This window comes from Papilio polytes, unplaced genomic scaffold, assembly GCF_000836215.1.
Source record: "Papilio polytes unplaced genomic scaffold, Ppol_1.0 DF823731.1, whole genome shotgun sequence".
Lineage (NCBI taxonomy): Eukaryota > Metazoa > Arthropoda > Insecta > Lepidoptera > Papilionidae > Papilio > Papilio polytes.
In genome coordinates this window covers 1745782-1770124 of record NW_013525473.1, presented here as the reverse complement: position 1 = coordinate 1770124, position 24343 = coordinate 1745782, and the positions used below count along the sequence as shown (strand labels likewise).

At 32.5% G+C, this 24343-nt stretch overlaps 4 protein-coding genes across 6 annotated transcripts in view; 2 read left to right on the top strand and 2 right to left on the bottom strand.

The window, feature by feature from the left end:
* Positions 1-106, bottom strand: part of LOC106103463 — a 55993-nt gene extending 55887 nt beyond the window's left edge. Inside the window, exon 1 of the mRNA XM_013283243.1 lies at positions 41-106. Coding sequence (XP_013138697.1) covers positions 41-106 — 66 coding nt within the window. The remainder of the gene's footprint in view (positions 1-40) is intronic.
* Positions 107-1125: 1019 nt separating this feature from the next.
* LOC106103668 (U3 small nucleolar RNA-associated protein 18 homolog) lies at positions 1126-2632 on the top strand. The gene is made up of 2 exons (XM_013283491.1): positions 1126-1284; positions 1356-2632. The coding sequence occupies exons 1-2, from the start codon at positions 1244-1246 to the stop codon at positions 2623-2625; spliced, it is 1311 nt and encodes a 436-aa protein (XP_013138945.1). The 5' UTR covers positions 1126-1243; the 3' UTR covers positions 2626-2632.
* Positions 2633-5422: 2790 nt separating this feature from the next.
* On the bottom strand, positions 5423-10578 carry LOC106103669 (dnaJ homolog subfamily A member 1). The gene is made up of 8 exons (XM_013283493.1): positions 10435-10578; positions 9931-10137; positions 9242-9486; positions 8954-9112; positions 8458-8613; positions 6725-6896; positions 6317-6444; positions 5423-5825 (listed from the first exon to the last, which is right to left on the bottom strand). The coding sequence occupies exons 2-8, from the start codon at positions 10127-10129 to the stop codon at positions 5679-5681; spliced, it is 1206 nt and encodes a 401-aa protein (XP_013138947.1). The 5' UTR covers positions 10130-10137; positions 10435-10578; the 3' UTR covers positions 5423-5678.
* Positions 10579-11224: 646 nt separating this feature from the next.
* LOC106103722 (glycerol-3-phosphate dehydrogenase [NAD(+)], cytoplasmic) lies at positions 11225-23881 on the top strand. 3 transcript variants are annotated; one of them, XM_013283563.1, is made up of 10 exons: positions 11227-11349; positions 11489-11616; positions 11851-12028; positions 12266-12406; positions 12928-13035; positions 14476-14622; positions 14941-15124; positions 18833-18986; positions 20989-21081; positions 22562-23881. In XM_013283563.1, exons 2-10 carry the CDS (start codon positions 11564-11566, stop codon positions 22590-22592), a joined length of 1089 nt encoding a protein of 362 aa, XP_013139017.1. In that variant the 5' UTR covers positions 11227-11349; positions 11489-11563; the 3' UTR covers positions 22593-23881. The 3 variants fall into 3 exon arrangements, with proteins under 3 accessions (XP_013139015.1, XP_013139017.1, XP_013139014.1); XM_013283561.1 differs by lacking the exon at positions 22562-23881 and adding an exon at positions 22214-22322 and having other exon boundaries at positions 11225-11616; XM_013283560.1 differs by having other exon boundaries at positions 11227-11616.
* The last annotated feature ends 462 nt before the right edge of the window (positions 23882-24343 follow it).

Genomic DNA, 24343 nt, shown 5'->3' with positions numbered 1-24343 from the left:
ATCCTCCACAGTCATCACACTCCGCACTCTCCGCACCCGCCAGCTGCTCACTAGCTGGACGCGACCGGCGATCCACCGACGGCGGCGTGACAACTCCACCTGGCATCTCTGTCCGCCCTGAGATCATTGCTCCGCCTCCTCGCTTCTGACACTAAACATTTCACCATCCTCAACTAAACGCTTTTTTTGCACCGACATCAACTATAATGATTTTATGACGGGCTATATAATGGTTCTAAATAATTTTATGGCGGAGCCCTTTTCGGCTCCATTGTGAAACCACTCAATAAAACAGGTAGTCGGTGTCTTTAGGCTACTGTATTTTTCATTCTACTAGGATCCATATTGACACTACAGAATGTAAAAAGGTCAAAGGAAAAACGGTATCTTCATCTTAATCACCAATGTTTCACGAACACTATCGTAACAGCACTGTTTATACTCCTTAATGCAATGCAGATATAACTTTTAAACAGACACTTAGTATCTAAATATCTAATTATTTTCTTGTGACGACAAACGATGCTTACGAAGTGACGTACTACGAACGAACATTACGAATTTACGAACAACGAATGAAGGATCCTGAGATAGTACTATACGCGACTAATAAATATAGTCCGCTGCACTTATTTATTTAAAGCACTCAGTTGTACACTTTACGATCGGTAGGGTTATAACGTAGGTTATGGTTACCTTCGATAGCAAGAATGACCAATAATGTCGTTCGATTCATAACTTAAATTGACTGTGATTGGCCACAATTGCTATCTTAGGATAAACTACCTACCTACAGTCTTTTCAAGGGTCAATTTTCCAATCAGAAAACAAACTAGAAAAGCTTAGAAAGAGACACCGAATCGCTTTTTAAGCAACGCTTCCTAGTGGCTTTATTCAGTACTAATGTTCATGAAGAGGTTGTGTTGTTTTATCCAAAATAAAATCTAGGTCTTCTTGTGCTGCTTTCCATGCTAATAAGAACCAGTCTACATATTGAAAATGACTTAAAGAAAAATAAAAACCATTTTAATAGAGACTAAAGCATCTGGAAAATTATAAAAATAACTGGCAATGTGTTTATGATTGAGATTTGCGTTGACGTTTGTTTTGACTTTATTGCTGTCTTCTGTCTTGTCATCTGTCAGTCTGCCAATGTCAGAATAGGGACCACGAGTGTAGAGCGGTTGCGTGTTATTATTTTACAAATATTATTTGAAGCACGCGAAAAGGATTACAACATAAAATGAAGAGAAAAATAGCAGATATTGAGGAACAAGAATCTAAGTAAGGTTACTTTTTTTTTTTTAGATAGAATTGTCATAGTTTGCATAAAAACGTTTCATTTTCTTTTGTAGGCTATCTACCCTTCTGTTCAATAAATCTAACAAGTTTACTGAAAAGCTATCAACAAAATTAGACAAATCCGAAGATGAAAAGAAACCCGCGTGGTTTGATGAAGATGATGAGGAATTTATTGATAATGCAGCTGTACCATATTTGAAGCAGAATTTTTATGCTAGTAAACTAAAGCAAAAATATAATACATTAATAGGTACACCTTCTTGGGCGGAATTGAACAAAAAAGAAAATGATGAGGATGACGATCATGAAATATTGAGAACTGTTGGACATTTAGAAAAAAAAAAGTCAAGTGGTCTTTCAAAAGACCTTTTAGAATACAAAAAGTTTCCAACAATAAATAGTGCAACAAACAATGAAGGCCAAATCATACAATGCTTGGAATTTCATCCTAAACTGAGTGTATCTCTTGTAGCAGGGACATCTGGTGTAGTGTCCTTGTTTTCTATTGGAGGAGATGTAAATACTAAACTCCACAGCTTCAAGCTGAAGAACTGGATTGTCTCTTCAGCGCATTTCACACCTGATGGTACAGAAGCATATATTGCATCAAAAAAGAATCACAACTATTGTGTTTATGATTTAGTCAAGGCGGAACCTAAATTAGTACAATTGCCTAAAGCAATAAAACGACCAAGCTTTTTCAAATTGTCTTCAGATGGCAAGTACATTGCAACAAGTATTGGTATGGATGAAGTATATATAATATGTGCCAAGTCAAAGGAACTCCTGCGTTCACTAAAAAACAACTCAAATATAGTGTCAGTGGCTTTCAATTCTACTTGCGATAAGTTATATTGCTATGGAGTGCAAGGAGAAATTACAGTCTGGGATTTACCAACATTTAAAGCTTTAAGTAAATTTCAAGATCAAGGATGTGTTTCTGCATCAACATTAGAGACAAGTGCATGTGGTAGACTTTTAGCTACCGGTAGTGGTGAAGGCATTGTAAATGTATATGAAATGTCCAATTTAACATTTCCTTATCCAATGCCATTAAAAACAGTTTCCAATTTGAGAACCAGAATAACAGATATTACATTTAATGGAACATCAGAAATACTTGCAATAGCTTCAAGTTACTACCCCAATGCAATAAAACTTGTTCAATTGCCATCATACCATGTTTTCCAAAACTTTCCGAATAAACTAAATTTATACCAAGTGCAAACAGTGAGCTTTTCTCCTAACAGTGGGTATATGGCAATTGGAAATAATAAGGGAAATGCCTTCTTGTACAGACTCAAACATTATAAGAATTACTAAGGATTCAGAAGTTGTTTTATTTATCCGATCTATACTAATATTATAAAAACTTGTTTTTCTGTTTGTATTGGAATAACACAAAAACTACTGTGTCAATTTCAATAATTATTTCACTTTTAGAAAAATAAGTTATCAGTGAGTAACATAAGCTATATTTTTTTGTTATTTTTTAAACTCAAGCGGGCAATGTCGCGAGCAACAGCCAGATCATAAATGTCAACTATATATTTTATTAATAAGCATAGATTTTTAATTCCTTCCCCATCTTACTAATACTATAAATGTGAAAGTGTTAATGGATGTTTTGTTAATTGATGTTTGTTAGTTTGTAGCCTAAACGACTAAACAGATTTCGATGAAATTTGGCATTGATATTCCAGAAAATAGTCTGGAAGAACACAAGCTATTCACTTTTGTTTTCTCAATTCCAAGCGGACGGAGTCGCAGGCGAAAGCCACTGGTTTAATAAACTGAAGAGTAGTGTCAACTCGAAGTAATCACTAGAGTTTTGTCTAAAAGGAAAATAATAAAAAGATTTGTGAGATAAAATGTTTATTTTAATGCATTACAATTAGTACAATAAAATTTAACATTCTACAGGAGTAGTCACAAATGGGCACCTAGTCATACCAGCTTACTGCTGAATATCATCCAACAAAATATGTTAAGCCAATAATCATTTAGGCAATGCAATTAAACAATCCAGATACCAATCCACTATAAGTAAATAAACACACAACTTACAACCATATAAATAAATCTAAAACATTGGAGCCTCATTACACAGTTTCTATAATTCTGGGATAGACAGGGAATTTAATTACAAAGCAAATAGGCTAATTTCCTACATGTACATTATTGAAGTCAATACAAGCTTAAATGTGCAAGAGATATGAACTAGTTACTATTATAATTTTTGTACAGTCAGCTGCAAATATAAACATTGACAAAGCTCCAGAAAGTTTTTTTTGCTTCAAAAATATGTATGCAGATATCCATTTATAAGTTTCCGACCATCAATAAAAGTTATTGACAAATGTTACATGGACACATATTTAAAAACCAAAGGTCTATAAGTTTGTATACATATTTATACAGCTAACTGTACAATACATATTGCACTTTACAATGTCAATGAATTCTCAATATGTATTTTGTACATGAGTATGTAATGTAAACAAGGCTCTCGGAAAATAAAAATCACAGTAAGTATTAATTTGAATGTTCTAGAATTTATCTACTGCACCTAAAATTAATGGACCTATTTATCATGATCCTACCGTAATAGTCGAAATATTATTTACTGGCTATAAATTATGGAAATAATCTAGTACTTTTATTTTCACAAATATACATACCTTGCACAGGTGCAATTACTTGCACTAAAGTGTTCTCATATATTACCATATCTTTTCCAATAAGAGGGTCTATCGCGAATAATCGTATGACAATTGCGAGAACATATTCATAATGACATAGACACAATTTCTATTAAATATGTTGGTATTTTACGCCCAGTACCAACTGAGTAATCTAATACAAATGCCAATGGCGTTACGACAATGTTCTCTAGAATATTCGTCATAAAACATCTCTCCTATAAAAGATAGAGAAAATAAAAGTACATGACTTAAATGAGTTTGTGATTATCATTTTATTTATTACAAGTTTGAATTCTAAATAAGTATAGTGAAATGTATGAGAATTAGAGGAGTGTTGCGATGAATTTAATTGCAAACAATATAGAAAACTGTTTACCTTCTTTATTTGTCAATAAGTTCAAATGACAAGATATATGAAAGTTAAGAAACTTTGCATGGATTTGTTACTAAGATAAGATGATGGACAATTATAAGTTCTTTGGACAAAGTAGAAACATAAACACAAGATATTTCAGTGTCTAAACCAAGTCATATCATGATTAGTTTTAGCATGTATAAAATATATTGTAGACAATAATTTTTGTTACAAATTCATAACCTGAAAATGTTACAAAGTCAATAAGAAAAGTTTTTTGCCAGACAAAACTAAAAAATAAAGAAATAAAAAACAACATATTCTCTACATTGATTGCGAGAAGTGAATACTGAATTTGTTTCCTCTTTTATATTGCAAGGGCTAGTTCACCAAATGTATTGATAGTGCCGACTGTGAGCAAACAATGCCCAAGTAGTCTTTTTATATCAATATGTTAAATAACATTTACTAACTAATTAACTATTCAATAAGAGTTTATTTTGAGGTTGGCATAGATACCTCACACCAAGTGTGACGTGATACAATTCTTTGACGGATTTTGTACAACTTGACCAAATATAGTTGCGCGTTACCACGCATACTTTTTACCATTCCTTGAATTACTTAATTGAAGATAAATAATGAAGCGATCAGTCAGTTAAGTCATAGGATGTCTCAACAGACCATTATATTCACCTATAGCATCTGGGTGGCAGGCAATCTGTAATACTGCATTTTTCGCGGAACGTTAGTGAAATGGTCTAACCTGGGCGGTATTTCCAACTTTCTCAAAGGCAGTTAATATATCTATAGTTCCTCTAGTATTGCGGATATCTATGATGGTTAATGTTGCCACTGCTTGCCCTTCTCTTATACAGGTCCCCAAAGTTATAAGATGTCATGTGCTCGTTTACCGCACATTATATCGTCTGACGTTCTCACAAAACCGCATGACAAAGACAGCAACTTTTCAGGATAGAGAAAAAACTGGATATTTTTGTAAAGATACTATACTAATACACTGCTTGTGTATACTTAATTACAGCTATATTTTTTTTTAGAGAAGGTGCAAAACGAGCAGCGGAACACCGAGATGTCTAATGTAGACGTCTTTCTGATAGACTGAAACAATGCGTCTTCATAGCGAATGGCATTAAAATAGCCAAAGTTAGAACTTCAATGACTATATAGCAAATTGGGAGCTTAGTTGGCTTACAATACATTTAGTGAACATAACCTAACATAAAGCTTATGGTAGTGCACCATGCGGGAGGTCCATGCGGTGCGGCGCGGTGTGGCGCGGTGTGGCGCTGCAGTTATCCGGTGGCGCACTGCACGCGGTTCATGCCGGGATGGTCATCATCCTCCTCGTAGGCGGCGTGGTGCGCGCGCCGCCGACGGTTCTCTTGCTCAGGGTCCAGCTCGATAAGATGACACTCTTCAGCCATTTCAGGGATTTCAATCTACAAAGAAATGTGCAATCTTTATCTATACTAATATTATAAAGAGCAAAGATTTGGATTTTCGTATGCATGGAAATTACTAAACAACTACTGGGCCAATTTATACTTTCACCATTAGAAAAGTATTAAAATAACTCCAAAACTACTGGGCCGACTTATACTTTCACCAATAGAAATTTATTTGTAGCACAGGCTATAATTTTCATTTTCACGCGGACGAAGTCGAGAGCAAAAGCTAATTAATATTAAATGTGACAGTTAAGATGGACAGATGTTAGAAGGTTTATCCGAAACTGCAAAACAGATCTCAATGAAAATGAGCACAGATGTAACATAGTCTGTAAGAAAAATAGCTTAATATTTTTTTTAATTCCGTTTGGACAGAGATGCAGGCATAGAAGCTAGTATGATATATGAAAACAAAATTAAATAACAATTTCACTGTAACAGTAACATCAATTTTAGTAATAAAAATGAAGTATTAAACTTACCCTTGGTCTCGGCGGCAAGCAGTTCTCTAACGCGGGAATGACTTCAGGCGGAATAGTGTTGGGGAAATTAACTAAGAATTGAATAATCAGTTGGCCCTTTTCAAATGGATTCTTATACATAGGCATACCTGAAATAGTATTCATATTTATTTAATCACACAGCCAAGGGTTTTCAATATTTCCTGACAAAACGCTGTTTAAAGCCATTGGCAGTTTAAACTTGAGACCAATGTCGTGAATATATAAACATTTAATTTATTTTAGCTATTTGGGAATCAAAACAATGTACAATTGTTAACACACAAGGTTTCATTAACCCTGAACAAACAAAATAACTTTGAGGGTTACACATTACAACATTTCATACTTAAAGTTATATATAAACCTAAAGTTATACCAGCTACATACCTTCATTAAGGACACACTTTACTTCACCATGCTTAATGACCTCTCCGGGCATCACAGTCACCACAATATCTCTCTCATCAAGAGTTCTAATAACCTTCTGGAAGCCACATAGAGCTTCCACAAGCTCTATATTTAAGCGTAAGATCAGATCATTTCCGGAACGTTTAAATAACTGTAACAAAATTATTAAATTACACACAACAATCATAAAAGACTAAAGGTCAAGATATCTTTTAACCTTGTAATAAGATACCAGATCTAAATACTGTTAATATATACTAATATAATAAAGCGTAAACACACACTTCTTTGTTGCCTAAGATGTCAGCAATTACAGCATGTTTTCGAATAACTCTTTTTTTAATAAAAAGCCGTACACTTACGTCACGCTTTAGGCTATATATTTTCACACCGTTAAACTTAGGGGTAAATATTTTGGATAAAAACCCTAATGTGGGAAAAAGACCAAAAGTTGTTGCCAACATCAAGGAAGCAAGGTTGCCATGGTTTGACATCATGTCATGTCATTTTGATATTTGACAAATGTGAACAATAAAATATTTTTTTTATAATTTTATGCGGATGAAGTCGCACGGGAACAGCTAGTTTAGTACTATAAAGCGGAAAGCTTTGTATTTTTGTATGTAATAAAATAAATAAAAAATACTAGGCTGATTAAAAAAAAATTCACCATTAAAAACCTATGTCATTAGTGAGTAACATAAGGTATGTTTTTTATTATTTTTTATTTTCACGCGGATGACGTCGCGAGCAACATTTAGTGTTAAATACTTACAGCCTTACAAATAACTTTTATTTTTTATTATAATGTGTTAGCCTGTAAGTGTATCTATGATATTGTGTTTTAGTTATAATTACTTTTCTTCATCAAACAGAACTTATTTCATGTGATACATTGGCTTCCTATTGTAAATAAATAAATAAATAAAATAAACGCGGTATTAAATTAAACTTAGGAATAAACTGAGTATAAGTAAATATAATTACAAATTTTGCTTATACCCAGTTTATTCCTAAGTTTCACTTTATACCATGTTTATTTGTAAGGCTGTTATAATCTATTGATATGTGGATTTACTACTTAAGTCATGTATATCATTGCAAGTGACAATTAAATTTATTAGCATTATACTTGTTAATTAAGTCATAGCATTCACAACTCATTTACTTAACATTACTGAATCATTGATCACAATAGACACAGACAGAGAATTATCAATAAATATAATTTTACATCTGACTCAAACAATGCAATATTGAGAAATGCTTTTATTTTAATTATATGAACTAGATATCTATCTATACTTCTATACTAATATTATAAAGAAGAAATGAGGTTTTTTGTATGTATTGAAATAACTCAAAAACTACTGGGCCGATTTCAAAAATTCTTTCACCATTAAAAAGTTATGTTATCACTGAGTAACATAGGCTAGATTTTTTATTACTTTCTTAAATTTCATGCAGACGAAGTCGCGAGCAACATACTTAATAAAGCTATGAGACTACTTGATCAATCCTAAAAAATCTTTTGTCATTTGAAGGCTAAATTTTAAGAACATGTAAAAGTGATATTAATTAAATAAAAAATTGCATTATCACAATAAAATAAACATTTCCTGAACAATTTATTTAATGGCATGACTTGCAATTCTATTACCATGACTAGTATTACCAATAATGGGTTATTGTTTAACATTGGGTAAAATTACCTCATGTTCTTTCTCATCTAAGACTATAATAAGATCTCCAGCCTCCATTTCTGGTTCCTGATCGCCTTCTCCACTGAAGATAATCTTCTGTCCATCTGTCATACCTTTGTCAACATGAACTTCAAGAATTTTACGGTCTCGTACAGTTTTACGTCCCTAAAAGTCACAATGAAAGCACATTATTACATAAACAATCTGACATTCTTGCTGCCAAAAATTTCATATTTAAAACAAAACACCACTATGTCCAAGAACTAAACCAAAGACAATTTTTAATTCCATTCGGATGAAGCCATGAGCAAAAATTAGTTTAAATAGTGAATATGAATACTGTTTAAAACATATTTGTTAGGGACATCAATGTTCAACTTTGCTTTTATAATAAAAATACAAGATAATAAAACCATAGAGTTTAATTCCAGACATTCACAGACAAAACCCTTCTTTTACTGTCTATATAAAATTTAAAAAAAAACCTATATAGTACTTTGCTCACCTGGCAGACTTTGCAGCGATCTTTAGGATCAATGATCTCCCTCATGCCACGGCAATCAGAGCACACAGTTTGGATTTGCTGTATCATACCCGGGGCAAGTTGCTGGATCTGGACCTGCATACCTGTGCCTCGGCAAGTCGGACATGTTTGCACTGAACCCTATAAGGAAACAAAAAAGTACTTAACATATAATGGCCACACCAGCAACAATCTATTACAGAAATGGACAGGTTACTGCTTGGCAAATTCCCCATTCACCAGGCAGTAACAGCATTTAGAAGAAAATACCTTTTTGCCACCTCTGCCTTCACATTTCTCGCAGATAACATTCTTTTGTAGAGCCAGCTTCCTAACAGCACCACGGTACAATTCCTCTAATGTGACAGATAGCTGGTGAATAACATCCTTTCCTTTCCGTTCACGACCACGTCGCCGGCCACCGCTAAAGCCACCGCCAAAGAACATGTCAAAGAGATCCATCGGAGATGAGAATCCACTTCCACCACCACCTTCTTTTAACGCTTGCTCTCCACCTAAAAAGTATTGTGAATCATATAATATTGGTGTATAAATGACAAAGCAATTTAATGACTTGCAAAGATACTATTTTTTTGATTAATCAATGTAGTAAATTAATATATTATTCAATCTACTATTAAATTGAAAATGGAATCGGCAAGACTGTTCACCTATTTAATCACTGGAGTAAATTGGATTACAACAAGCCATTTTTAATCCAATTTAGCTGTTTCATGCACTAAAATCAAGGGAAAGGAAATTTTAAGTTTCCTGTTGTGGAAAGCAATTAAAGTGATGTTTTGCAAAAATTGCTATAAGATTGCTTTTTTTCTTAAGTGGTAGAAAACTCATGTAGGTTAAATTTTTTCATTAAAACCTATCCACCATTGAATTAAAAGAGTATTATTCTCTGCTTATCTTTCCTTACCAATGACATTTTGTTAAATCAGAATACAAACCTTGATCGTAAATTCGCCGTTTATCCGGATTAGAAAGAACTTCGTAGGCTTGTGAGATCTGCTTGAAGCGTTCACCTTCATTGGGGTTCTTGTCAGGGTGGTATTTCAAAGCTAACTTTCTGTATGCCTTTTTGAGTTCATCTGTAGTACAGCTCGGTTTCACCCCCAAAATATCGTAATACGTTGTCTCTTTCACCATTTTAAATCCTGAATGAGTAAAGGAATTGAATTATGCAGTTGTTTTATTTTAGAACCTCTATTAAAAAAAAAACTATAAAAGTAAAATATTACATTTCCCCAATAAATACTATATTGCGTCACTACACGCTTATACATTAACATGAAAAACTTTCAATTCTAACCTAGAATTTCAAATTACAAAGAAACGTAAAATCTAGAAACCATAGAACTATGACATGACAGCATGGTGGAATCTATCAATTTTACCGTAATGGATAAATCTAATTGAAACCAGATATTAATTACATATGAAAACAATATTACCTTTCTAGTATTCACTTGCACTAGCACAAATTAATTACTGCTAAAGTTCCAGAAACAACGACAGAACGATTAGTTTTTAGCACGTAAGACAAAGCAACCTCAGCGCACGATGGTCAAATGACGTTTGGTTTGGATCGAAATCGAGAACTCTATATTGTCGTTGTCGTCATTCGTTAGTCGATCGCAAAAACTCATTCTTTCTAGAAAATTCTAGTATTCGTGCCATTTTACGCATCTTACTATAAGCAGATTTAATTAAAATTGAAAAATAGTAAAAGACTCTTCTTGGATTTTAAGTATAAAGGCATTGGAAATTCCAAAACTAAATTGGTATAGCCAGTGGCCGCAGCAAACAACAATTGTAAACACACTCAAAAATTTTTTGGTTAGTTTCTGCATCTAGTTAGTTAGTTTGTGCATCTACATAAACTATCTAATTATTTAATGCATTGACTACTTTAGTTAATACATTTTTTGGAAATAATATAGCTTCATACGCTAAAGTTTTTGATAAATGGAGACCTACGGGAGAAATGAAATCTAACCTATCTATGGTTGAAGTTTGAATGTTTTGACAGATAGTGTCAAAGTCAAGCAAACAAGTTTTGCGCGGCTAACACTTAGCCAGTACAGTTGGCCGGTAGTCGGTAGCGCTCTGATAGTAGACCGGGAACTGGCTGGCATAGTTGAAACGCTAATTAGCTTCAATGAGTGTCGCAACTGTCTAACTGTACTGGCCAAGTGTGAACCGGGCATTAGCAAAAGTTATCGTTTATCTTCACTAGATGGAGTTTTTTCTCGATCTTTAAGTCAAGTTGTTTTTACATTTTTACAGGTTTTTGCTGTGCGATTGCGATGTGTGATAAATAAAAGTTGCGGGGACGAAATACTACACCACAGCACTAACTATTGCTGGTTGGTTGTTGGCATGTATGACGACGTTAATTGGCGATGATAACGTCTGTTGTAATTGTGCTATGATAACGTAACATCAGTTCGCGAGCTAACACGTTCTTGGCTGCGGCAGTCTTCATTTCTTATCCACTTGTTTCAGACTCGATTTAGAGTGTGTACTTTTTGGAAAATACAATATTTTCGCATTGTTTTTAAATTGTGATTATTAATAAAAATGGCAGAGAAGCAAGTAAAAAATAGAGTGTGTATTGTTGGTTCAGGAAATTGGTAAGGCTTCTCTCTTTTTATTATAATTAGATCATTTTTATTTACCATGACCTTAGTGTAAAAGATGACATAACTGCACGATAGTGTTCGCTCAGAGTTTGTATGTTTAAACTTTTTATAATTGTTTGTTATATTTGAATTTAAGGATGTAATAAGATATATACGTAGTGATATTTACTAAAATATACATTTTTAACATGAAATACAATTTAAGTTGTTATCATTTATCAATAGGGGTTCAGCTATTGCTAAAATTGTCGGTCGCAATGCGGCGAGGCTGCCTAACTTCGAGGATAGGGTCACAATGTGGGTGTATGAAGAGATGATTGAAGGGAAAAAGCTGACTGAAATAATAAATGAAACTCATGAGAATGTCAAGTACTTGCCTGGACATAAACTTCCACCTAATGTTGTGAGTGTAATTTATATACATACTATATATAAAACTAGTATACAAAAACATATTTTGAATACTTTGAATGTTTCTTAATGGTTTCTTATAAGCTTACTGTATTGTTTTCTTTTTTTATGTCAGGTTAGTCTAATACCATTTGAAAGTTAACTACAGACAGTGTCTGGAGTGTTGTGGCATTGAATGCCAACAAACTCCACAACAAAGGGATTGTTAAATGTAATCTTTTTTTGTAAGGTTGCCATTCCCGATGTGGTAGATGCAGCTAAGGATGCAGATATTCTCATTTTTGTTGTGCCACATCAATTTGTGAGGACAATATGTTCAACATTATTGGGTAAAATTAAACCTACAGCTGCTGCACTTTCTCTGATAAAGGTAATCTTCCAATTTCACTCACTACAATCATTCAATAACAATTGTTTTGTTTCAATAGATTATAGCCACTGATTTACACAGGTAAATGGCAAGGTAATTGCTTAGAAATGACAGATTTTGCTTTGTTACAACTTAAAATCTATTGATATTGTTGTCAGTAAATTCAGTAGGTTTTATAAGTTGTAATCCCACTATAACTAATTGTCAGCATCAAAATGGCAATAACAAATAGACAAAGTACCACATAAACAGTCTGTCCATTTATAGAGGTCAGTGATTGTAGCTAATTGCATTGTTCTGTTGTAATTTTAATTATTTTATAATGATGTTAATCTTAGAATTATTCATATGGAAAAAACATCTTATACTATTTTAATAGTTATAACTCACAGAGATCTTTATTGAGCAATTACATTTAATAACATATGTAGTGTTGTGTAGGGTTGGCACAAGCAATAAGATTTTATAGATTGTGTTGAAGGTGAAATATACAAATGATAAATCTAACATGTGTTTGGCAGGGCTTCGACATTGCAGAAGGTGGTGGCATTGACCTTATCTCTCACATTATTACAAGGTGCCTTAAGATACCTTGTGCGGTGTTAATGGGTGCCAACATTGCCTCTGAAGTGAGTATTGTTAAATTCTTTACTATTATGTTCTGATAAAACACTGCCAATGCCACATATTTACAGTTCTAACAATGTTTCAATTTTTAAAAAATTTCTTAGATCTTTATTGTCTTATAATAAAAAAAAACAGCTTACTACATGATATTTCAATACCAAGTTTATTTGTGTAAAAAATATATTGTCTCGCCTGACATTATTTTCGCTTTAAGATCTAAATTTCAAAGCAATTGTTAACTAAAACAAAAGCTGCCCAGAAGAATGAAATTGTTGCATGTTTTTTTTTCTTCACAAATTTTAATTTTGCTCTATTGTTCTACAAGATAAGAGACAATATAGTAAAGTTATAAAATCTTTATACAAAATACAAAATATTAACTAATATACTAGTCCATGTATGAAATAATATGTGAGATTCTCTAAAGATACAGTAAGGTACCCCACTAGAACTATTAACATTTTGAGAACGAAAAACTACATGTGCATGCTGAACATTTCTTGTGTATTAATACATAAAAGATGTTTAAGAAACAATATTAATTAAACAATCCTCCATTGTTTAATTCTTCATCACATTTTAAAAACGCTTGGCAAATAACATAGACAAGGCCTTGATGTTAAAGTCGCGTGATAAAACTGACTATGTGACCTTCCGCCAAAATGTCTGTAAACGTATGTTTAGTCATTTTAAAAGTGTTTTTAAAAACTTGCGACAAATTAAAAAAACGAAGGATACTCTTCTATCATAATGGGTAAAAAAATGTAACGAACTTCTGGGTAAGGATTTAAATGTGTAAATGTAATCTAACTAATTTACACATTTAATGAACGAAAAAATTATCTTATAAAGAGAAATAAAACGTGATATCTAAAAGAAGAGTGTTTATTTATAAAAGTGCAATTGTAATTTTCCGCGAGATATCAGATTATTTGTTGTCACTTTATCCCGTATAAGCAGTTTAACCTTCACAGTCGATTGTAATGTTAAACTGAATCTAAGCCGTCGATATATGAGATTAAATTACATGATATTTTCTATACTTGGTCACAATGGATCATATACACCGATCATTGGACTCTGAACCTCTGAACTTATTTGATTTATGTTAAAACATATTGTCGCACAAATAAAAACAAATCACTTAACTAATTATAGTCATTTTTTTCACCTGTAAGAGCTTGTCCCACCAAATTGTAAATAGTCTGATAACAATCCAACGTGTAAAACATGTGATGGTTATATCACAATTTGTTCCGTCATCCGACAGTGACGTCATTTTTAAGCTATCTTAGCTATCATCCAGTAGTGGGACAGGACCTAAATTTACAAGAGTTATGGGCATAATTCTTTCGAATAAAAGAATATCAAATTATTCATGGATTGGCATTTCTAAGAGCTATTTAACAACTGATTATTTTATACTTAAGTAATCTCGTTAGGTAGCGGAAGAGAAGTTCTGCGAGACGACTATCGGATGCCGCGACGTAATGCTAGCGCCCACAATGCGGGACATCATACAGACGGAGTACTTCCGAGTGGTCGTAGTGGATGACGAGGATGCTGTTGAAATCTGTGGAGCTCTCAAGGTATGTATTCAAGTTCAAATCCATTAAGTGTTCTACACTAGCCAGTCGTGTTGGTAGCACTGAAAGTATTAAATGTGATTTGCGTACAAAGTCAAAAATTATTTTCTGCAATATTCAAAGCTTTTTATTGGTAACTTTAGAATGATTGTTAGTTAAAGTTTATTTTCTCATGTTATGAGATATGTTCAATTACAATTCCACGATGTTACGTTCTATAGCATACAAAGCTACACAAATTGTTTCTTCTTCATTATGTTTTACACACGTAAAATTCCATATAATTGTTTTTCGCAATATAATCATAGTCCAAATGTTCAGAACATAGTGGCGGTGGGAGCTGGCTTTGTGGACGGTCTGGGTTTCGGAGACAACACGAAGGCGGCCGTCATTAGGCTCGGTCTCATGGAGATGATCAAGTTCGTGGACGTGTTCTACCCGGGCAGCAAGCTTAGTACATTCTTTGAGTCCTGCGGCGTCGCTGACCTCATCACCACGTGTTATGGTAAGATATGCTGAGTAAATAAAATCATTATTGTGGTTTAACGAATGAAGGTACACAAAACTTTAGGTGTCTGCGGTAATTAACGGGATTTGAAGGTGCTCTTGCGTACAGTTTACTCCAATAGAAATAAGGTGGATAATCCATGACACCCTAAGAAGAAAATTGATAGAGTTTAATCTCCGAGTTAAAAGTTAAGAGAGATTTTGTACATTAAAAAATTGTGTTCCATTTAAATACACATTAAGTGTTGAATAGTGAAGTATCACTGAGGTTGGGAAACATTTATCAAGGCTGTATAAATGTGAATGTATGGGAAGTGTTATTTCTTTTCTGTGTATTGGCCTTCTTAAATTAATTCATAACAATACCGCTCACTTTACTAAGTGATTTGGGAAGTTGTAAATATTTGGTTCTTTAAGAATAAAAAAGATAATAAACATTGAAATAACAAACGTTAAGGCAATTTTTATTGATAACATTATTTTTACATAGTTTTTGCCATTAATTTTACCATCGAACTCAAATATAAAATATATTGATGATAGATAAAACATATTGATTTTCCTCGAACTTTATCGTAGTAATTATGTCAGTGATATTGCTGATGAAATATTTTGAAAATCTAAAGGGTTATTTACGTGTTCTGCCGATATGCTTACGAGTAGCGACTTCTATGTTACATGTAAAGATCTATAATCCACGCTGACGTTTTAATGAATTTACTAGTGTTGAAAATGCAATCTATACTTCTTTACTAATATAATAAAGTGTAAACACACACTTCTTTGTTGCCTAAAATCTCAGCAATTACAGCATATTCTCGAATTATTCTTTTTAATAAAAAGCCCTATACTTACGTCACGCTTTAGGCTATATATTTTCACGCCGTTAAACTTAGGGGTAGATATTTTGGATAAAGACCCTAATGTGGGAAAGAGACCATAAGTTGTTGCCAACATAAAGGAAGCAAGGTTGCCATGGTTTGACATCATATCATGTCATTTTGACATTTGCAATTGATAATTTGACAAATGTGAACAATAAAATTATTTTTTTATAATTCTATGCGGATGAAGACGCACGGGAACAGCTAGTATTAGTATAAAATCCATATGGCTTGTCTCGACTTCTAACCCTATTTTAGATAGGGATATATTTGTTTCCAAATAATTTGCCTTTTTTAAACAACAAAAGGCTTGAACTTGACAATTACTATGATTAATTCAAATACAAGGTATATGTACCTTTTCTTATTGTTATAGTTTATTGATAGACTTTGTGTGCTATGTATTGCCGCTAATTATTAATTAGTTGGAAATAAAGTGATACTAGTCATGCATACTTAATTTGAATTTTGTATTCTTGAATGTGTCTAGCGATATTCATGTAAGTAAGTGTACCGTTTATAAAGTTCATAATACAATTTTGCCGCATGAATAACATTAGGTTGCAGAAATCGATCTTTGTGATTTTTATTTTTATTGTTTTTCGATTTGTTCATCAACTTTTCAGTTTTGCTGGTAATGTTTGATTAAAATCTTAACGAAACAAATTAGATATTTAAAAGTTTTAAGGCTAATTATATAAAGAAATTAATTCATTGATTCTAGGAATTTAAAAAAAAGAATAATGCCTAACACAAGTAGAAAAATTCAGCCGCTGCTTTTTTCAAATAGTATTTTGGAACGCTACCAATTTTATGATTCGGTAAAAATTAGATAGCAACAAGTTTTACAGATAATAAAATGATACTGTAATACAAAAGTATTAGGACAGTAGAATAGTAGACGAGAATAGAAAATGTTTTCTTTTGAAAGCCTGTATAAGTTTTTAACATGCTGATTTTAAAATAATCTTATTTCCCGTTTTTGTATAAAGATTTCTTTTCACATTAGGTGTTAAAATAACCCGACCCGCTATGAGCTCTACGAAATTTCTTCGTTTCTTGTTAAGTGCACTCATACTTGACTGTCAAAGCGAGGGCAGTTGCGCGAAATAGGCTATGACCCAAATGACTCGTCTGCAGTATAACATCATTATTACCTTATCGATATCGATACAAAGGTCTCATAATGAGTTCACGGAATGTACATCTATTCTTTATTTAATGAACTATTGTTCTTACGTTCTACTAAACAGAAAACAATAGGGAAGATTAATTAATCAATATATTTTATCACTCGCTTGCGCCCGCGACTCCGTCCGCGTGGATTAAAAAAAACTAAAGTGAGTAGCCTATGTGTTCTTCCAGACTATTCTACACGTCTATGCCAAATTTCATCGAGATCCGTTCAGCCATTTAGGCTACACACGCTAACAAACATCCCTCCATCCATCTAAACTTTCGCATTTATATCAGTAAGATATATAGCCTTACAAATTGTCCAATAAAAAAAAATGAACGCGGTATAATTAATCCTAAGTTTAATTTTATACCGCATTTATTTGTAAGGGTGATAGACTCTTATTTGCCCTAAATCTATCTGATCTATTTCAGTTACTTGTATTTATCTAGGATATTTTGTCATCTCCATTTTAGGGCAACGTCATTAGCAGACAATTAGCACTTCATAACCGGATTTTATGGATGACAATAAAAATATTGTTGTTTTATCAGTTACATTATCCAATTATGATATGTGATTTATGATGCCTGATTGTTCATATCGCTGCTACAATAGGCTTATATGGAATAAAATGTATGCTTGTTAATATACTGTTTCTATTTAAAGTTGTTTTGTGATATTTTATTTGAACTATAACGCGTAATATTTATTTGACATTGAAGTAATGTCTTTTAAATGAAAAATCAATATTGACATCTTTGTTCTTTATATGTTCAATGAATAATAAACAATTCGATTGAATAAAGTAAAATTTGAATGTCAATGTAGGTTAAGTTACCTATACCGAAGCAAAATTGTTCATTTTCGATTTTAGGAAAAATTCTTGCCTCTAGACACTGATATGTATAAATGGATAATCTAAACCATTTCAATCTATCGCAACAGTTAGTGCCAAAATAGGGGAATTAAATAGGCACAAAATACCTCATGTAGCCTGTCTATTTATATAGATCAGTGTCTGTAGATGACTTTGCAGAACATATCATATACCACAGATGATGTAAAATAATGAATAGATTGCTATCATGTTAAAATGTAAGAAATACACACTGACTAGCTAATTTTTTCGCAAATGTTTTGATAAGCGATGTATCTGGTTGTATGGAAACGTATTTCGTTTGTATGTTTAATCGATATCGGTGGGTTCGTATCAACTTTTTCGTGTAACGTCCTATTTAGCACTCGGAGCGTTCTTATCGCTATATATTCAACGTTATTAATATGTCCTCTGCCAGATTACTAAATACTCAACAAATATTAGTTACGACATTCGTGTAATTTTATTGCACTTTTATCGTATTTATAAATTACTATCTTTCGCTCGCGACTCCGTCCGCGTGGTATAGAAAAAAAACTAAAGTAAGTAGCCTATGTGTTCTTCCAGACTATGCTCTACATCTGTGCCAAATTTCATCCAAATCCGTTTAGCCGTTTGTGCTACAAACTCTAAAAAACATCAATCCATCTATCCAAACTTTCACATTTATAATATTAGTAAGATTTGTTTGAGTTTGCGGAAAGAATTATATAAAATTTACGTTTTTATGTCAGGCGTTTTTACCTAATTCTATATTCATTACAGGCGGTAGAAATAGAAGAGTGGCGGAGGCGTTTGTGAAGACGGGTCGATCTATTAAAGAATTAGAAGATGAAATGTTGAATGGACAGAAACTGCAAGGGCCCATCACCGCGGAGGAAGTCAATCATATGCTCGCCAACAAGAATATGGAGAACAAGTGAGTAGTTTTTAATAAGTACTATGTCACTCTAACTCAACCTGTGATTGTATCACGTGAGATCTGAAAAATCACAGTGGCAATCTTAGTGGCATAATGTGATGAAATGTTAGTGGCATTAGACTTTTAATTCACTATTTAATTGCGATTTTAGTTAACTTTTAGTGTTAATGCTGTATTTTCATTTAGGTCCTTAAATTACAACGAGCGGTTAAGATACAAATACTTCATATGTAGTTTATTATACTGTTGAAAGTAGACCCAGTAGTAGAGAAGGTAAGAAGTAAAAGGTTAGCAGGGTATGGGCATGTTATGAGGAGGATTGAATCGCATGTTACAAGGAGAACGTTAGTTATGAATGAGGAAGGGTACATCGGTAGAGGTAGACTTAGAATGAGATGAATGGATTGCGTTAAAGGTGACATGATCAAAAAGGGTGTGATGACTGAGATGACGTATGATAGAGTTATGTGGAGAACAAAAACCTGTTGCGCCGACCTTACGGGAGTAGGATAAGGAAAAATGAATAGTTTATTATACCGTTAATGTATATAATTGGTTTATTGTCAGTATAATTGTTGCATAATATCGTACCCGTCAATCACACGGGCGCCTTGCTCATGAAATATCGCTGCCAGTGAATTTGAATTTCAAGCTTGACATATTTCCAAACGAGATATAACGCCAACATTTGCACGCCAGAATTTTTTTTTGGCTTTTCTCATAGTAAACCATCACGTGGTTATGATGTAAGACTCGTGAGGCACGTTGGAAGCACGTGTACGCTAAATGTTATTTTTATCCACTAGACTACTAAGTATTTAGCAATTAAGAATGTTTGATTTTCAATAAAAAAAGAATAAAAACGGCACAGTTCTGGAAATGTGAAAAATACGATACTTCTTGTAAAATGAACATTAATAGTTGGTTAAACAACTTAAGATTTAAAAAAAAGAATCAGCAATATTAACTGTATCGTGACCTCATAACGGTACATGTTAGATACGACAAGATAGATCGAAGTTGCGATTTTATGGTCACGATTATGGATTGGAAAAAGGTTGCACAGGATAGGTTTAATGGTTTTTATTAGATACTTGCTTGTGTCCGGGACTCCGTCCGCGTGAAATTAAAAGACAAAAACAAAAGCAAGTAGCCTATGTGTTCCTCCAGACTATGTTTTACATTTATACGACATACATATTAGACATCTTTGCCAAATTTCATAGAGATCCGATCAGCCGTTTGGCTTAAAAACGAACAAATATCCATCCATACATACTTTCACATTTATCTATATTAGTAAGATTAACATACTTAAATGATTTTATCCATCAAAGTATAGTATCCCGGTTTAAGCCTTGCAGCTGTTCTGGTAGCGTAATATAATCCACGTGACATTATTAACCTCGCAGATAATGCGTTCCACACGTCGTGTAATAATGTGGATTGAAATAGTTTGTCTTGGCGGTCATCCATGTTCAATTAGAGGTCAATGTTAACGTTAATTGGCTGGTTTTCACACTACAGTTCACGTAACCAATACTATAGCCAAAATTGCAGGGAACGGCTTTGCTTTTTAAAAGTATCATGAGGTGAAAACGTGATATCCATACAAAGAGATTAGGAAATATATAGAGGAACCAGAGTTGACTAGCGCTTCCTGATGTCCGATTTTAATGTCAAACAAAAAAATCAAACACCGAGAAGCGTTTCGGCGTGTCATATTTGACATTGAGATATTACCGTTCAAAGAAGTTACCGGTGAAAAAATTGTAGTTCTCTATGACTAGTCTATATATTTCTTAAATGTCTTTGTACTCATACAACTTAGTTTAGTTTTTTATTGCTGAGCTAACAAACTATAATCGTAAGGATGAGATTAGTTGACCAAGTTACTCGTACTTGCCAGTTGCTACCATAATTTTGTCCTTTCAAATTATATCTTCATTAGTTTGATCTCAATTGCTTTGTTTTTTCATTATTTAAAATTCATTCACAGATTCCCGCTTTTCACCGCCGTATTCCGTATCTGTAGAGGAGAGTTGAAGCCCAGCGATTTTATCGACTGCATCCGCAGCCATCCGGAGCACATGTAAGACCGACACTAACCGCTTCCTTCTGCATAGCTACTAGAATTATCTAGAAAATAACGTAGAGTAGCATCCAATAACTTATGTAAATAACATCGTTTATTTATGAACACTATATTTATGTATATTTTACAGGGTGCTAGTACTTAGATAACGGTTCTGTATGTAAGGTTGGATTGTTCGTTGTTTAAAGATTCTATTAGCATTGTATTGTACTTAGTTATTTATATCGATTGGGATTTTCTATATGTTCAAATCGTATGCGGGTTACTCGTTTGGTGATACTGTGAGTTCGCACTGCGGAAACATGTACAGTCGCGGAAATCCGCGGTGTTCCACTTTAGGAAACATTGCCTTGTTCATTGCAATGAGATAAATTCCCCTTCGTTATACAAATAACTAATTATATAACAGTGAGTTGTGTAAACGAAGGAACCATAAGAAAAAAAAATTAGCTTAAGAGCTGTGTACCACTAACCGACTTTTATTCATACATACTATAAGCTGCGTTGTATTGGTTTTTGTTCCGCGTCTCGTTTCAAAATGTTCAAAGGATTGTATATTTTAATGTGGAACACCGATAATATCTCCGATTGTACATGTTTTGATAGTGATAATTCACGGGTAGTGTAAAAGCATGTATTTATAGCATCGTTGTGTAAATTACTGACACCTGTTCTAATAAAGTTTTATATTATGTTGCTAATATTGAATATGGTGTTATCTATCGATGTATTAATCTGTCAAATAAGCTGACATTTTCATCCAATGGGGGTCGTTATCTAGTTTCGAGGTGCAAGATACATTGCAAATGAACGTTTTGAAGTGCTCCCTTATCAGATAGCGAAAATATTGATGTTTTTAATTGTATAGGCGTAAGCACACGGTTAAATAGTATTACAGTAAAAATGTTTGTATAACTAGCTCTGTAATGCACATTTTCTTTAACTATTTGCACCTTTTAGTCAGTAGATCTATGTATGTTGATTAAAAAATTAAAAAAATAACAAACTCCTTTCATTCTTACTGCTAATCCTATGTATCGTTTCTTACAAATTAAAAGGTCTCTACTAAAATCGTTCTAATTTGTGTTTTGTGCATGTTTTTGTTTATATGTGCTTTTTACGTTTTCAGATTCGCCCCCAAGAATATTAGTATCTATTAAGTTATCGATACAAGATTATAAAATCTTTTTTTATGTTTTTAACTGCTTTTATATTTACGCGTGGTAAATGTTGCTTTTTTTTCACTTTTACATATTTTTTAATCTATAAAAATATTTGCCGCGACGTAAAATTTTTATCTGCATGTTTTTATATCATTTGATTTTGAAATCCATATTAATAAAACATTTAAGGGATTATTGTTTATGATTTATTTTGATATCGATGTTTATGCGCTAACAAATGCTTTCCATGAATCATAACATTGCTTTAAAATCGATTTTAAAAACGTATAGTAACGTGTTCACTAATATTCTAGGAAACCGCTGACCCCCAAATGTTCTCTGTGAGCGGAATGAAGATATTCAATTTGTTTCACGCAAACATCGCCTACACGCCTTCATTTTTATCAAGCATTTTAATTATAATTTCAGTCATATTTAACATCCTTCATTGATAACAAAAAGTTTGGTAATCACAACACGCATCATTGGTCATACTGACAGACAAAATTTGTACAAAAATATTGTCATTAAAAATATAACTATCATGTTTTTGTACATTTTTTTCAGAGATAATCTACGTTTTTTTTGTATTTCACAATTTTTTATTCGATTGTTTAATGTTATCAATGTCCTATTATCTGGAATCGCTCAATATCTTTGGTGGAAAACTAAACATCATTTAATTTCGTAATCAAAGATTTTAACTTTACTGTTTGTAATTTAATTTTTGTCTTGACAGTTGCATGATTTTTTCATAATTCACTGTTGTATAAACAAAAAGTACATCTAACGTTTCCTTTTTTTTGTAAAGAATTTATAAATGTAATATTAAGAATTATGTGTGTTTGTTTCTATTTTTTATTGTTAATTACAGCTGTTGATAATTTGGCTGCTATCATTTCATTATAGTATTTTGTAATGTAGGTCCTTTTTAAGTCAATAATGTTTTTTTTTAATCTGTCAAGAATTTAATAGTCGTGTAAGACTAATTTATTCTTTTGCATTTTGTCTTTTTTTCTTTATTAACTAATTTGATTTTGTTAGTTTTTCCAGTGACAGTTTTATGATAATTTTAAGTATAAGTGATCAATGCAAACTTATCAATAAACTTTTAGATAACAAATAAATATAAAGAATTTTATAAAAATCTAATACAAATTACATCTTTTCTTTTACAAAGTATTGCATGTTGCATACAATTATAAAATTTATTTTTGTTTTGTGTTTAATAGAGTTGTGAAATATTCATAAGACTTATTAATTCATTCTAGTCTTAAAAATTGTTAAAAATCAACATTAAAATAGTGTGGTTATTTGAACATTTTGTAAATAAAAGTATTTTTATATTACTTGCCATACATAACATTTGCAAGTTGAATCATTTCACAAACATTTCATTGGACATAAAGTCAAGCTCCATATAAGAAAAACAGAAGCCTATATTTTTGTTAGTTTCTGAGGTTTCGTTGAACTTATCTTTTTCAGAGTACGGATTGTTAGAAAATCACATTGCTGTATTTGCTAAATGTGAATAAGGTAAGAAAGAATTTAGAGGCTTCTGTTTTTGTATTAGTACCATTGTATTGTTTTGTCAGTGTATTCACTCGATTATATTGCAATTTTTAATTATTAAATGATGTCTATTATTTGGAGAAACCAGTCCCATAGTGTTTAATCGATTTTTTTTAAAGGTGATAAAGTTTGTGAAGGGAAACTTTTGTTTTATCGAGTCTAGTCTTAAATTGTATGTTTTTAAAACTAATTTGAAATACTGAAGTATCCCTGTTCAGTCGACTATAGCAGTTTCTGAGGATATTTCTGATTTAAATCATGGGGAATACGCCTTGTTGTGACTTTATAGAATACAAGATTGGTTTTAGATGGTATTCATAAGTTTTTTAACATGTTTTTTTAACGTTTTATGTGTAGTCAAATCATAAGCATTTAATATTTCGTGTTCATATAAAACCTACAGGAATGTGTCGAATGTCGTAGTGGATAGTACACAGTGTGATTAACATGGAAGGTAAGTATAGTTTTAGAATATTAGATCATTTTCACTCAATTTCGATCTAAACACAAGTGTATTTTTTACT

Bases quoted from the DNA above. Each gene is read 5' to 3' on its own strand.
- LOC106103669 (XM_013283493.1), bottom strand. From the start codon at position 10,129: ATGGTGAAAGAGACAACGTATTACGATATTTTGGGGGTGAAACCGAGC. The intron at 6,897-8,457 runs GTAATTTTACCC...ATTTTGTTACAG, and splicing joins TAGATGAGAAAGAACATGAG to TTATTTAAACGTTCCGGAAA. The intron at 6,445-6,724 runs GTATGTAGCTGG...ATACTATTTCAG, and splicing joins AAAGTGTGTCCTTAATGAAG to GTATGCCTATGTATAAGAAT.
- LOC106103722 (XM_013283563.1), top strand. From the start codon at position 11,564: ATGGCAGAGAAGCAAGTAAAAAATAGAGTGTGTATTGTTGGTTCAGGA. The intron at 13,036-14,475 runs GTGAGTATTGTT...TAATCTCGTTAG, and splicing joins GTGCCAACATTGCCTCTGAA to GTAGCGGAAGAGAAGTTCTG. The intron at 15,125-18,832 runs GTAAGATATGCT...TATTCATTACAG, and splicing joins CCTCATCACCACGTGTTATG to GCGGTAGAAATAGAAGAGTG.
- LOC106103668 (XM_013283491.1), top strand. From the start codon at position 1,244: ATGAAGAGAAAAATAGCAGATATTGAGGAACAAGAATCTAA. The intron at 1,285-1,355 runs GTAAGGTTACTT...TTTCTTTTGTAG, and splicing joins ATTGAGGAACAAGAATCTAA to GCTATCTACCCTTCTGTTCA.